Source organism: Scaptodrosophila lebanonensis, unplaced genomic scaffold (assembly GCF_003285725.1).
Source record: "Scaptodrosophila lebanonensis strain 11010-0011.00,11010-0021.00 unplaced genomic scaffold, SlebRS2 tig00000001-arrow-pilon, whole genome shotgun sequence".
Lineage (NCBI taxonomy): Eukaryota > Metazoa > Arthropoda > Insecta > Diptera > Drosophilidae > Scaptodrosophila > Scaptodrosophila lebanonensis.
In genome coordinates this window covers 1,438,428-1,453,289 of record NW_022060529.1, presented here as the reverse complement: position 1 = coordinate 1,453,289, position 14,862 = coordinate 1,438,428, and the positions used below count along the sequence as shown (strand labels likewise).

Here is a 14,862-nt window from a genome sequence, read left to right as displayed (position 1 = left end):
TGCTTTAAAAGTTGTCGAAAGACGAGTGGTTGAAGTGACAATCGAACAGAAATAAATTAAAAATGTAACATTCCAGATCTGAATATAAAGAAAACTAGTAGTACTAGTTGGATAGATAAATATAAGTATAAGCACATATAGCGCATACATGTTTGAAGATTCTTTTGAAGTGTTTATATGTATTTTTTGGTTAACATTCAAAAGGACCCACAAGATTTGTTCAGAATACAAATTAAACCATAGTGCTTTGTATCTAACTTGTATCTAACCGAATACATATTAAAATACAAGTATGAATTAATTGAAGGCTGTTGACTTACCGATGTGCTTCGACTCATTAAAGGCTTCGGGTATTTTCCGCGTAAGTACTGCGTAGACTGTACATATTACAATAAGGACAATGGGATAGAAGAACGCAATCATGTAGGAGGCATCTATGTAGGAGTCGCATACGAGCAAATTATCCTCGCGTGTAGGATGATGATGCATGGCATGTGATGGCGCAATCACCATCCAAACACCATTGATGAGTATCTGTGCGAAAGGAAGATATAAAAACAGAGCAAGAGAGAGAGAGAGAGAGAGAGTGATTAGGAAGATGTGTAGCATAAAACAAAATGGCGCGTGCGTGCGTTAACAACAATTAGAGCTAGTAGGGCTGCTGTTCATTCGAGTTTTGAAAGCCTCGCTCCATCTTCTTACCTGCACGCTGATCAGGCACGTACAAATGACCAACTGTGATTTGGGGCTAATGAATGAGGGCCGTTTGGCGGACTGCTTGCCAGCCTTGAAGATGCGTGCAATGCGATTCGTTTTCGTCAGCAGGGCCGCATAGACAACCGTGAAGCAAAAGCCGACGCTAAAGCTGGAATGGAAAGGAGAGGTGAGGCATGAATCGTAAGCATGAACAGTCAAATAAGTTTAAAGCACTGTTGACACTTAAGGACAATTCCGAACTGTTCCACTTACCGTTGTATGGCACAGACAATGTTGCTTGGCTTGAGCACGAGGGCAAAGGTCACGGCGTAGCACATAAAAATGCCAGCCAAGAGGATATAACTTAGCTCACGTCCCGATGCACGCACTATGGGTGTGTCGTTGTGTCTAGTTGGTGGAATAGAACAGGAGAATTTCCTCAGTAGAAGCTAACAAAAGTTTTAAATACTCTTTCTAAATGTGCAACTAGCATAAATTTATGTTGCCAATTTAGTGACCTAGCTAACCAATTAATAATACAGCTTTTCCTGCAAATCTTTGTAAATGCATGATAAAGTTTTTAAGGCGCAAAACTTTTTAATTGCTACGGTATTTCATGCAAGGGCGTAACCAAAGCTAGCTTACAGGCACAGCGAGCACCCAGCCACGCCTACAAAGAGACCACAGCAAGGTACTGCAGGAGTGCAAAACTTTACGTCAGCTTCGCAGTCAGCCACACAGAAGCCGACACGAAAACCGGAAACCGGAAACCGAGCCAATACTTCCAGCTTTTCACACTCACATACTTACACACACACAGACACACACATGCAGCAACTTAACTTGCCAATAAGTTAAGTCGTTTGCCGCAGGCAACCTGCTCACCTGATGAACACGCCCACCACAAAGAGCGTAATCAATATGCCTGTTGCACTGAATGCCATAGCGCCGATCGCCCAGGCAGATTCTGGGCGCAGGTACACCTCCGGTATGGGCACACAGTACTGTTTGTAGGCGTCTGGCAAAGTGCCCAGCTGGCAGACGAGGCAGTGGGTCTCATCGACCGGGTGGCGTATCTGCAGGAATTTTAGGAGAGGAACACAAACTTTTGAGTAGTGCATTCATAGTATATGGAGCCAAGATAAATAAGGTGAACTAGAAATGCAGGAAAAAAAACAATCGAAACGAAAGGAAACAAGCTCGATCTCTCACAGCTGACATTTCTTTTAAATATACAATAGTGCAACAATCGTTTATCTTTTGGTGAAACCTCCTACATTACTAAGCATTTAAAAACTCGTGATAATTAAAACGATATCTTCTATTGCAGCTTTATTAATTTTTAGACTATGGATAACATTTCAAGAATTGTTAACAAGAAGTTGAATTTGCAAATTGCAACACACATCTTTAGGAATAAATCGTTATTAAGGATTAAATGGAGATGTCTATTTTATTTACTACTGTCTCAATGTCGTGTTTATTGCATTTCAATATTTTCGTAGAATTGAACTGAACTGTTTGTTAATGCACAGATTTCGATTTTATGTTCTCAGTTGCCTTTTTCTTATTCACGACCATGAATGGTGCTACACTGTCAGCATTGTGTTTATATATATAGTATATTTGAACTTACGTTCCATACACTCGAATATACTATACACTCTTACAAATCAAGTACGACTAGTGTTATCGCAATAGTTGAAGCAATTCGGTAAATCCTGATTTTAAAAAAAATCTAGAAGGAATAATTCTTTAGAATGGAAGCCTTGAAACCTTATTGATTTAATGTAAATTTTGTGTTTCTCAATTCACATCCAGATCACTTTTGAATTTCAATCAACTCTTGCTACTTGTCCGTCCACTATATACGGCTATTTTATCAACTTATATTTTCACTAAAGGATGGTTTGCCGATTGGCATGAATATTTCCCCCGTCCATTGGTGCTGTTTCTTGTATTGTGGTGCGGTTTCACTCACCTGATAAGTTGTACAATTGAAACAGTGCCAACAGCAGCTTTCGCCTTCCACATACTTCTTGGCCTGGCCGACCTCGCAGGGCAGACTGCAAACGGATTCCGGTGGCTTGGGATGCAGCAGCTTGAATTTTACCTCTGCCATGGGTAAGAAATAGTGGAGGGGTGGAATAATTTGTGTAATGACTTTCGAGGGAAATGGTAATTTCTCTTAGCTTACCCGACATATTCAGCCGCAACTCGCCCTCGTAGTACTCGCCAACCTTCACCCAGTGGTATTGTCCGGCCAGAGATTGTTTGAAGTGAATGATGTTGTACCTTGCGGGTCCGTCGCCGTTGCCGTCAAAGCGAAAATGATCACCACTGAGCCCTGTTAAAGGGTAAAAATATTCTATATGAACTCAAGGTCACTCTTTCCCAGCGCCCAGAGCCCAGCGCGTAGCGTCTAACGCCCAACGCCTATCGCTGGCGCCCGCCCTCATCATCTGCTTAATGCAATGAGCCCCGCTTTATCAGAAAATTGACAATTTGCCACAGTTGCGTAGGTGCCGGCTGCGGTCGATGGGTGTCGGGCCGGGTCGGGGGTCCTCTGCCTTGGCTTTTTGTGTAATTTATTGAATTTCAAATTGAGTTCAATGGCGACGACAAGCAAGTCAATTTTTCGCTTGGAAGCATTGCCAATGTGCATTGTGGGCACGGCTTGGCATATCTACTTAAATTATTTGCGCAACAGTTGCGCCAAATACACACACACACACACACATACACACACACATACATACTATACTCTTCTACTGGTACTATATAATCGAGGACGCACACAGACACAGACGCCTAAGGACAGTTACGTTCAGCTGACTTACCCTCAAACTCGACTTTACGCAAATATTTGAGCAAATCAGCGCCTTTGGTGGGTTTCATGGCGTCACAGAGAGAGGGCAGGCCACCGCACAAATCGTGATGCATATCCCTGTGTAGATATAAACATATACGTGTATGTAATTGCAAAGTCATTAGTGGGAATGTCGTGTTCGCAATCGGTGTCAGCATTTTGTTAACTTACCGGAGCGCATAAGCAAAGGCCATGACCGCATCGCTAACGAACTGTAACTGATCCTCGAAGTCGGTGTTCTGCCGAGACAGGCGCTCTTTGGTTGTGCAGGTGCGTGTGTAGTTGTTGTAAGGAGTGCTTGCGCTCCCTGGATAGCGGCATTGGAAGTGGTCCTCCCAAAACTCTGAGAATCAAACAAATGCATTCATTATCTTTGTAATTAAAATGTGTAGAAGTTAAATATTTTATGGCATACATAATTGTAGAAAATACTGGCAAAAATTAAGCTATGGCTTCCTTGAGAAATGATACCAGGACGATTAATGTTGATTAGACTATGATTTTATAAATTTAAATAGCTTTAATCATGATGACTAGATAATGTCTTTGTCTGCGCCTATGTTTTATAATCTTCATTTTACCTCAAAATATTAGTTTTATAGAAGTTGCATTTTTTATTCACAATTTTAATATATGACGATGCTTTGAAAGCTGAACTTAGTGACTGAGTTGGACGGAAGCAAAAGAAAAACCAATTGAATTCCCTTTGCTGCTGATCACATACATATCTAGCACACATGTCTACCATTCTTCTTTCCAAAAATGTTTTGAAACTATCGAAATAATCCATTTAGTGCCGTTAAATATATTGTATTATATGTATAATAATGGTATGAAAATGATGACAATAAATAGACAAAGTAATTGAAAAAATGTTGGTATGCAATAATTTATTTATTCGCATGCTTACCCACAAACCAGGGATTACGCTGATTATTCTCCACCGTTAAGTTGAGGAAATATTCCTCGAAGCCGCGCACGGGATTCGCCTGGGGCTGGACAGATAACGTGCCCTCCACCTACATGGCGTATGGGTAATAAATATATTTGGTTTTTGTTTAGTCAGTTCAGTTAGGCGCTACGGCTAAATTAATTAAGTCGACGTGCTCGATGCGTTGCGGTGGGTGTGGTGGACTGCCACGCCCAATTAACTGTTGACGTCACAGTTCATTGCCTAGACCCGTGCAATTAATTTCAATTAAGCCATAATTCATCATGGAACACCCCCCGACCACAAGTTCATACTGAAATGCCGCAATGTTGGGGTTCAACGCGTCTGGCTATCATTTATAAATTTGTACTAGTGTCATGTCATTGCACGCCTTCCGCCGCCTGGCTGTTAGGCTGTAAGGCTGCCAGGAGAGCCAACACCAACACCACCACCGTCTTCGCCACCTCCAGCAACACTTCAGCTCAAGATGTCAGCAACTTTTGCCTGTCGGCAATTCATTAATCAAATTTGCTCGCCATTTAAGCTCATAATTTCCGGCAAGCAGCGCCGAGTCATTAATTTTGATGACACAACAGACCAATCGGCCCTCTCGTCCGACTTACCCCGTGGCAATAGTTTTTATTGTTTGTACTTGCCTCCGGTTCATTGCCATCCGAGACGAGATTGCGCGCACTCCAGCCATCCGAGCCGATCCAAGAGAAGGCGCCTGTTGCATTCGCGCGTCGCACGGCGCGCATCACTTCACGGACTTCCTGATCGGAACCAAAAATAATGGCGCCTGCATTCCATTCAAGTGCGGAGTGAAATTTTCGCCAAATGCGCGACACATTGCGCACGGGAGGGAGCATAAGGTTGGAAAAAAAGAGCACAAATTTTCAATTAATATCAATTCCATTTAATGTACATTAGGCGGATTTACAGTCCGTTTATTGTATTGTGACAGTCCATTCTTTCGATTCTGTGTATGTTTTGGAAAAGTCGGTCTGAATTGAAAATAGTTGATGTAATTATTAAGAAGATTCTATAAATGCAATTTTTATTTGTCTTTCAAAATATAGTCAATTGTGGTTATGCCAAAGCTAGAACATATTCACTTATCGTTTGCGCCATTTTTTACCCTTTTAGCAGTAAATAACTCTGAGGTAATAAACTTTTGTGCTATTTCGATGTTGGACAACAAAATTGATTTGGCCATCTCTAGACATACGAGTATATTCCACAATATTTATCAATAGCCCGATTTACATAGGTACCGAAGAGCTAAATTAGAAAATTTTTTATATGCTGCCATACAAACTTACATACAAAATAGTTGAACATAACACAAATGAAAAAATAATTGAGTTCGACGGTCCCTCTCTCTGCAATGCTTTACTGTGAAAGCTTTTTGATATTTTTCAGTAGACACCCAACTCTGACAACGCCATTGCTGCGCTATCTGCGTCAATCATTCGCCCTGAGGCACCAACTAAGCGACAGCGAGAACAAAAAATTTCAATCAATTTGAATTGCAGATTGTATTTTGAAATAAAAACTTCAGTGTTTCCAAAATACGTACTCCCGTATGTAAGAGAGAGTCTTTTTGTTGATTTCAATTTCATTGGGAAGTGGAATGTAAGTCAGAACATTTATGACATGTACTCGTGTATGTATTTGCAAAATAATTATTTCTCTACCACCAAAGCGATCATTAATCAGGCAATCAATAGCTCAGAATGGCCGGAACCGATGTGCAAAACGCGAAAAGCTACAACAGGAGCTATAAAAGCAACAGTCATAAAAAGCATTTGGTGCCATGGGCCACATATTTAGCTTGGTCGAAATAATATGGCCAATAATGTGGGCTGCCATTGTCTGGTATTGGCTGCGATTATTACCATAAAAGTGTCATCAATATAAAAAGAATAATAAAAGCAGAAACGTAGCTGCTGCGTATTGAATGGGAGTTTTAAGAAAAGGATTTGCCGGCGTCATTATTTATATTTATTGTGATTTCGCAGCATTTGCCTATTTCGCTTGACAGCCATTGAGTGATTAATCAAATTGACAAAGTGTTGGATATTTTTGTTACTTAAATTTAACATTTGTCTCCGCTGCTGCTATGTGGGGGGCGCGTGGGCGTGGCATTGTTGTCGCTGTTGAGAAATGGCAGCGCGATTAAAGGTTGCTGGCATTCGGGCCAAGTCTGTTTGTAATGCACAGCCCGACATGCTTTTGCTTTTTGCAATTTCAAGTTGACGTTGGCCCAGTTAAATTTTACTACATTTTTTCTCATTTCTACAAAAATGTAAATCACCTTGAATCCCCAGCATTGCGAACATAGCAATGACAAAGGGTTTCTATACACGTACGTACTCGTATACCTCTCAAGCGTAAATTTCTTTGGAATTGTCGATAGGAGCGAGTGAAGTGGAGATTAATTTTTCATTAGTTCTCCGACTATGCCCAGAGGCAGGCTAAACAAAGGAGCACACTCTTAGCATTCGATTCTACTGCACCCGATAACGTTTTTTCTCTCCCGAGTTCCGCATGAAAGTCAATCGATAAATTTGTCAAAGTGTTGGGCGAGTCACAATTATGGGTACAACAAAAGCCACCAGCACGTGAAAGACGACAAAGTGAATGATGATGAGGATGATGATGATTATGTGGCAGTGGTGGTGATAAGAAGTGACAGCTGCAGCAAACAGTTTTGAAGTGCGAGTGTATACTACATTATGTGTACAAGTATGTGGTGGATAGTATAGGTCGAGAAAAGAGGAAAAATGGAGCGCGCTCTTTTCATACGAGTAGAGCCAAGTGAGTTTGATGTTCTCGTTGTAGTACGACCAAGATGTACAACCATAACAATGAATATCATGACAATGGAAGTAGCTGAATCAAGCAGACGTAGACAGAATACGCCGTAAAAATAGAAATACGAACAGGCACAATGGTCCAAATGAATATTTTGTGAGCAAGAAATCGGAATCGGAATTCATCAAAATCACATTATTATAATTGATAATAATTTATATATTTGAATGGTTTGATCGCATGGAAAATGTGGTTAATGGGAGCAATTCATTTACAAACTAACATGAATGAGATGACCCCGCATGTCATTTATATTGGTCATATCTTACATATAGTAATTTTATGCATGTATATATTGGTATATATTTTTTCATAATATAATTATATAGAAATTCGGTGTGCAAAGTTTGGTTAGGGTAGCTTTTGAAATGTGGTCGGTATTGACGAAATTCTGTAGCGGGGGAAAAATAAAATAAAAAATAAAATAAGCTCGTCCTTTTTCGGACCTAGGAGAATCTGGATGCCAACTTTGGTTATTCTAGCTTTTATAGTTTCTGAGTTCCTTGCGTTCATCCAGATGGACGGACAGACGGACGGACAGACGGACGGACAGACGGACGGACAGACGGACGGACACGTCTAGATAGATTTCCCTCGTCATGCTGATTCAGAATACGTATACTTTATGGGGTCGGAGATGCTTCCTTCTGCATATTTTGCCCAGACCTACAAGTAATATACCCTTTTTACCCTACGGGTACAGGGTATAAAAAGTGAAATAAATCCTCCATTTTATCCATAGTACAATGCATAAGAGTCCAAGTGTCGAGCGAGTGGCTTGGATGCCAATGCCCCGTCCATGCGTGCCGACGTGCCTGACCAGCTTCTGCCTTCGGCAGTTAGCGTCTATAATACAATGCAGCAACTTTTCTACTCGGGGCTGGCATTAAATGAATCCCCATAGCCACATACACACACACACACACATATAGATGGTGAGAGAGGACGCCAAAGTGGAGACACAGCTAAGTGGCTGGACTGTCCTGGCCACTGGCCGCCAAGACACAGACAACGATGCGACCCAAAAGGAAAATATTCTTTGCTTATTGTTTGAATTTTGATAAGTTGTGGCCACGAGTTTTGTAGGAGGTGGATGCTAAGCAGACACAGGAGCTACGACATGGCCAAGGCATTTAAGTATCACTCTGTCCCTCAGCCTCTCCCTCTGATTTTCCCCACCCACTGGGCCGATATGTCCGCCTGAGGTTGCTTGTGACTGCCTCAAGTGCCGCTTGGCCTTCATCACAGGCAGCAGCTTGCCCTGCTTTCTGCCTCTTAATTCACAGTTCTCCTCATATGTGCGAGTATTGTGAGTTTGTTGGCTTGTCTGTCTGTCCGTCTGTTTGTCTGTCTGCCAGCCTGCCTATTTAATTAAGCACAGCGAAGGAATTTCTCAGATTCTTTCGCTTTGCTTTTCTTTTGGAATTTATTTCGTTTTGGCTCGTTGCCTTTTGTTGTTTTGATTTACACTTGATACTGTTTACATTGGTTTGACGATTTAAATACCTTCTTATTGTTGTTTTAGGAATTGATTTGTATTACCACTGTTTTGCGGTCTGCAGAAACTTAAGATGCAAAGATCTCACATTCAAGTGATATTCCTACATTAATTTTTGCGCATTCTTATTGTTCAATATGAATGCTGCAGCTTTAGAAGCGAAGTTGTCGCTTTATTTCGTATGTGACTAAGTTAGTCTTGAGCCTAATAAGATGTTAGAATAAATATTCTTTTATCATTTACAATAATTGTTATGTTTGCTCTGAATCCTCTATTTAAGGCAGTTGGTAGTCTCGAAATGCCTTGCTAGACATAGACATTAATTTGTACCTCCTCCTTGAAGTCATCCCAAAAATGTTAACCCTTCTTATAAGTTCAATTGACAATTCAAGTTCGACAAGACAATTAAGACGGTTCCCTTCATATCCTAGCAGACAAACTTCTCAGGAAAAGATTAAAAAAGAAGTGCGCTTTAAAGACGTTTTGAGTTGAAAGGGACCAATCGGGTATGAGACAAACTATTTTTAATCTGCTTGTAGAATTAATATTTAGTTAATACAAGATAGTTGAAGACTTGTTATCATATAGTAAAATTTCATTGGCAACAATATTTTAGTTTTACTCAAATTCTTTTTTTCTTTTTTTATCATATCATACAAGTATCTACCAATTCCATAATTGTTTCATCATTGCGGTTGCATTAAACAATTTAGATGCGATTTATTTTGTCACGTCTGACCTACTTTTGTGACTTTTAGGGCTACCCTTTCTACAAAAATAAGAAACAGATTTATGCACGTTTAATATGAATATGTTCGACGGCATTAACCACAATGTTGCAAGTTGCTGCAGTGTTTGGCAATTTTTATGGGTTGGAAAAAGTTGTGTTCGAATTTTGTTGTAACTCCAGCAGATTGTGAAACCATTTTCTACGTAACTTTTTATGTCCTGTTATATTTGAAAATATATACGTTTTACGTTTTATACCATCCAGTGCCAACCACTTTGGTCATTAAAAATGACAGCGTTCCTTGCCTGGCAGGAGCATTCGTTTAAAATTCGTTTTAAATACTTTACTTCAATTTGTTCGCTTTGGCACCCAATGTGTCCCAAAAAAGTACAAAGTGTTCATGTCGCGTGGAAAAAGTAGTTGTCGACATTTCTGCTATTATTTTGGCTGACGGCACGCCTTTCGTTGATTTTTCATTTAAATTGCTTTCGTTCGCTCAAGTTGGTTACGTTTGTCTTGTTGCATTTGATCCTGCAGTAGTCCCCTCCGACCAGCCACTTACCTCGAGCACGCGGTTTCGTCAGCAACTTTTGCACGATATTATCGTATGCAATTTCCTCAGCCACTCCCGAGTCCTTGACAAGCTTCTCCTTGATGGCAATACAAATATTATGGCGCGCCAGCAGGTCCTCCAGCTCCTCGAAAGCCTGTGCGACAGAAAAGCCAACGGGCAAAAATATATGTACGAGTACAGAACACAACCCGTTGCAACGCGTTAGCTAGAAGTGACGCCCGTACAGGCAACGCAATAAAAACAGACAACGCCAAAAGCTTTTTACAAAACAAATATGCAACAGCATGTAGAAGTATAAAAACCACACACACACACACACCACATCAACGCTGGGTGTGTGCCCCACAAGAGCTGTCAACAAACATAGAAAAAGGCCATGGCTGCCACTTGAATGTGTCTGCGGTTTAAAGCGCTGCACGGCAATCAACGTTTATTAAGAATACGCCGTGTGGTCTCCGCCCACTCACCTTGATGCCATAGTTGCTCTCCTCGTAGATAATGGAGACATAGCTCCAGCCCATGCGCTTCACAATCTCCACCATAGCTTTCACCTGATAGTGGTCCGAGGGTATGGTGCGCGAGAAGTACTCGAAGCGCTGCTTGTTGCTCAGTTCAGGACTGGTGGAGAAGTAGGACACCTGCAAGTACGAAAACAAACAAAAAAATATGGACAAAATATTTAATTTATATTTTTGATGAAAATATGCCAGTCGCAGCATGATGTTCGTTTTTAATATAAAATCAGGGCTCCAAGGGAATTTATCAAGCAAGATATGCGATGGATCGGTGCATGTTAATTTTGTGAATAATCAGGCTATTATTTATTTTTAATTATTTAATGTTAGAAAAAATATGTGTTCACCTAAATGCTATTCTATTCAGCTGCTCATAATAACCTTGCAATTTAAATTAAATTAAAATTGTAGTTGGTTAAAACATCCATTAGTCTATCAATCAACTAACATTCAATAGTTTATAGCAATCTCCCATTTTTCCACTAAAATTATTGTAGATCGTGTGCCACTATATTCCATTGCTTTGCTTTAGCTGACTATTCATGGGTTCATGCCACAGAGCTATCAGCACTGTCGACAGTTTTCTCAAGTTCTTAAGGAATTCAACCGCAAATCCGCAAAACTGCAGACGATGCAGCCATATTTGAACCTTTAGAATCAGCAGCAACAAGCGATGCAACTTCCGCTCCCACTATTAAATACTCTTAATTGGAAAGCCCAAGGGGGCCAGGGGCAACTTAAAAGTTTTATGCCGAAAAAGGCGAAACTATCAAGAAACTGAACGAAGGCCTGCCTGTAAGGCTCTATGCATCCCTCAACACCTGATCTAATACTTAAAATCCAATTTCACGCACAACTTAACAGGAAACAGAAATATTTGTGCATTGTGTGTACTATAGATGGGATATGGATGGCAGTGTCTTTGCGCTTTTCTTAACAATTAAGCAAATTGCAGCTTGAAAGAGCCTGGCATCACTTGACTTGGCATGCCTTGCATAGCGCTATTTGTTTTTGTCTGTCGTTTGTGAATGGTACGGGTAGGGAGGTGGAGTCCTGCACAATGTCAAACAGCGAATGAAAAGCAGGTTCTTAGGCACTACTTGATTTCTAATTAAGTGCCATTATCATTAGAGCGTGTTCCTAATGGTGTGCAGTACGCTTCTCTTGTCAATTTCAACCGAAAGAGTGGGCGCACAAGCAGTTGACATTATCTGCGATGCTATTCTGTTATTGTCACTTAGTTTTCTCGTTATCGCGCCCTGCCCTTCTACGGCAATTGCTGGTGGGAGAATAATTAAATTTTCACAGCTAGTCTCGGGTTGAGCTTCCGTTGAATTCCAATATGTGTTGTGCAAGTAACATTTATTCCTGGAATTCTATAGCCTCCTTTGATACAAATTTGTTATTTATTTGATTCATTTTAATGATGGAGAATTGACTTACAATGACTATTAATACAAAGTCAACGAGACATTGAAACATCATTTAATCGTCTTATATTTAAGCGCCTACCTACCTGACACAAACAATTAATTTTATACGCGTGGTATACATTAGCCTATTAATATGTTATATACATATATTATAACAGTAAAAATGTTTCACATATTACTTCTTTAGAATTTACCGATTTGGAAACAAATTCGAAACAAATTTAGAGAATGGCATAAGTTCGTATACAAGATATACAAATGTACTATTTCGATGTGAGCGAATTTTAAAAGTCTAATGGGTGTTTTGACGGGTCGAAAATAAGGGCTCATTCCATAACTATGAATAGTTATTCATATTAATTATAATATAATTCTTATCATATTCAGAGACAAAAATATTCCGCAATGCGCACCCATAAAAAACACCACATACTATAAGTTCTGAGGCATACATAATATTCATACGATGGCCGGTGGTGGCATTATTTATTGCACTTTTTTTGTGAGGTTTTATCATTTTCTAAGTTGACATTTTTGTATTGTCGTGAAATAAAAATAAAAATACCAATGCATAGAACTTTCTCCTGGTACCGTTGTATAAGTTTTTTAAGGTGATCTCAATATAAGAAGCAAATACGAAAATATATAATTTTTGAAGCAGCCACTTGGCCCGCTAACGACGAGAAAGTCCAGTTCAGTTCTGAACATATTAGTAAGCAACCGTTTTTATTTAAAAACATATTGTTTGTGAAACGACGAAGTTTGATGATAAAAAAAAATGCAAGTTCCTAATTGAAAAACTGTTGGTAAGCTCACTAAACGGTCGATTTTTTGGAGTTGAGTTCTCACAAAATGCACCACAAGTATGTTTAAATATATAGAATGAACTAATGGATGTTTCTTCCAGTTTTATTTCCTAGATTACTAGCTTCCCTCAAATTGCAATTAAATGCTTGCTTTAGATTTATGAGCACTTGCACGACAGCTACTGCTAATCGTGCCCCTCAAGAAACTAGCCTGACAGCTTGTGCTGGTGGCAAAGGCACGAGTTAGTTATTGTCGCATGCTTGATCCTGCACGTATCCCGGGCAACGGCTGTTTGAAGCGATGCAACCAAACCGACGTGACTGCCACAAGACTTTGAAAAATTGCATGCCACTTGCCGAGCCAGAGGAGGTTAAGAGTTTCTGCCATTTTTCGAGCGTGTTAGTCCCTTCTCGGGCTAGGCTCGGCCGCTGCTGCAGTTTCCTGACTTAAGGGCAGGAAGACAGTTGGCTCCGGGTTGGGTAGCCGAATAATTCAACGGCACGTGCTGGCATTTAGCCTTTGTGCTCGTGCGTGCCACGTTGCAGTTTTGATGCACTTTTTAATTATGAAACACTTTTTAACTATGAAAAAGTTTTGGGTGCTCATTGAAGTTGAACAAAATGTTGCCAGCTGGTGGTGGTAAAGTTTTCGGCAAAGCGAACAATAATTGAAAGTTTTGCAGGAAACTACAAAATTGCGGTTTCATTATTGCTAAAAGAATTGTTTCAAATACTACGTATACGTCATGTGGGCTGTAAAAGTTTGGCTTCTCGACACTTACCTGCGGTATGCGAAATAGTCTCAAAAGATTTGCCACTTGTATGGATGTTACAGATGAAGCAGCGCCCACCACACCGGATATAACTTTGCGCACCTGGGTCTTATTGCAGTGGTATTCGGCATCGTCGATGTTGCTTATCGATCCTGTAATTAGAAGAGGGTACGCAAACTCTGTAGCAATGTTGTTGACAAAAAATCACTTTCCCTGCCAATCTCTCTCTCTCTCTCTCTCTCTCTCTCTCTCTCTGCCATTGTGTAAAGACACTTACATACGAAAAGCTCCAAATGTTGGAGTATACTAGGAGTTGAACAAGTAAGAGTATATGCATATTTGGAATTAAACATTTCGACACATTTCCTCTTTTATGAAAATCGACGCAAGCGTAAGGTAAGGATCATCCATTACTGTAATTTGCTAATAAATATATAAAGTGCTAGTGTCTACATTGCAACTTGGCTGCTCGGTCGCTCCGTTATAAAATTCAGTCTGCATTCCACTTCATTATTGCTGTCTGCTCGTTTTTATTAATTTACAACTTCACATTGCACAGCAATATAATCGTTAGCATTATTCCCAATGCGCAGGGAAAGGGCAAGTAATGCAGAGTCTTTTAATTTTAGGTACGGTTGTAGTACTATATGTTTGAATCGTGTATGAAAAGTATGAAAAATTAACCCAAAAGTTTTGGCATTTCCTTTAATGTTGCCTTCTACGCTCTTCTACTACTTATTTATTTGGCGCTATTTTTTAATTGCAAACTTTTTGGGCTGTAAAATGTTCCGCTTAGATGCGCCATTAGGTATGCCACGAAAAACTTACGCGCGGTTGCTATTAACGTGGCTTAAAACCATAGTGAAGGGATACGCCTTAGTTAGGACTACTCATTTGGTTATGGAGGGGGGGCTACTGGGAATGTGTGAGTGTGTCATTCAAAATGCATATTTTGCTAAAATAACATTTTTGCTTATTTTGCTGCAATTTATGCTTTGCTGCACTCATTGTTGTGGTTGTTGTGATTTGGCGCTCCACCTTCGTTGGCATTCGTGATTTTTTTGTTGTTGTTTGTGTTTCTGCTCCCGACTCTTGCCCTTTATGCAGTTTTATAATTAATTAATTGCTCTATTTATTGTTGGTTTTTCCAGGTTGGTCTT

General features: G+C 40.1%; 1 protein-coding gene across 1 annotated transcript in view; it reads right to left on the bottom strand.

Moving 5' to 3' along the window:
- The window catches only part of LOC115634511 (metabotropic glutamate receptor 2), a 71,215-nt gene that overhangs the window by 4,562 nt on the left and 51,791 nt on the right, over positions 1 to 14,862 (bottom strand). The window contains exons 6-18 of the mRNA XM_030532278.1: positions 13,712 to 13,854; positions 10,643 to 10,813; positions 10,164 to 10,308; positions 5,153 to 5,295; positions 4,476 to 4,584; positions 3,737 to 3,908; positions 3,537 to 3,643; positions 2,894 to 3,043; positions 2,678 to 2,811; positions 1,582 to 1,772; positions 970 to 1,104; positions 703 to 865; positions 321 to 534 (exon numbers count right to left, since the gene is read on the bottom strand). Of these exons, the coding sequence (XP_030388138.1) occupies positions 321 to 534; positions 703 to 865; positions 970 to 1,104; positions 1,582 to 1,772; positions 2,678 to 2,811; positions 2,894 to 3,043; positions 3,537 to 3,643; positions 3,737 to 3,908; positions 4,476 to 4,584; positions 5,153 to 5,295; positions 10,164 to 10,308; positions 10,643 to 10,813; positions 13,712 to 13,854 (1,977 nt within the window). The remainder of the gene's footprint in view (positions 1 to 320; positions 535 to 702; positions 866 to 969; positions 1,105 to 1,581; positions 1,773 to 2,677; positions 2,812 to 2,893; positions 3,044 to 3,536; positions 3,644 to 3,736; positions 3,909 to 4,475; positions 4,585 to 5,152; positions 5,296 to 10,163; positions 10,309 to 10,642; positions 10,814 to 13,711; positions 13,855 to 14,862) is intronic.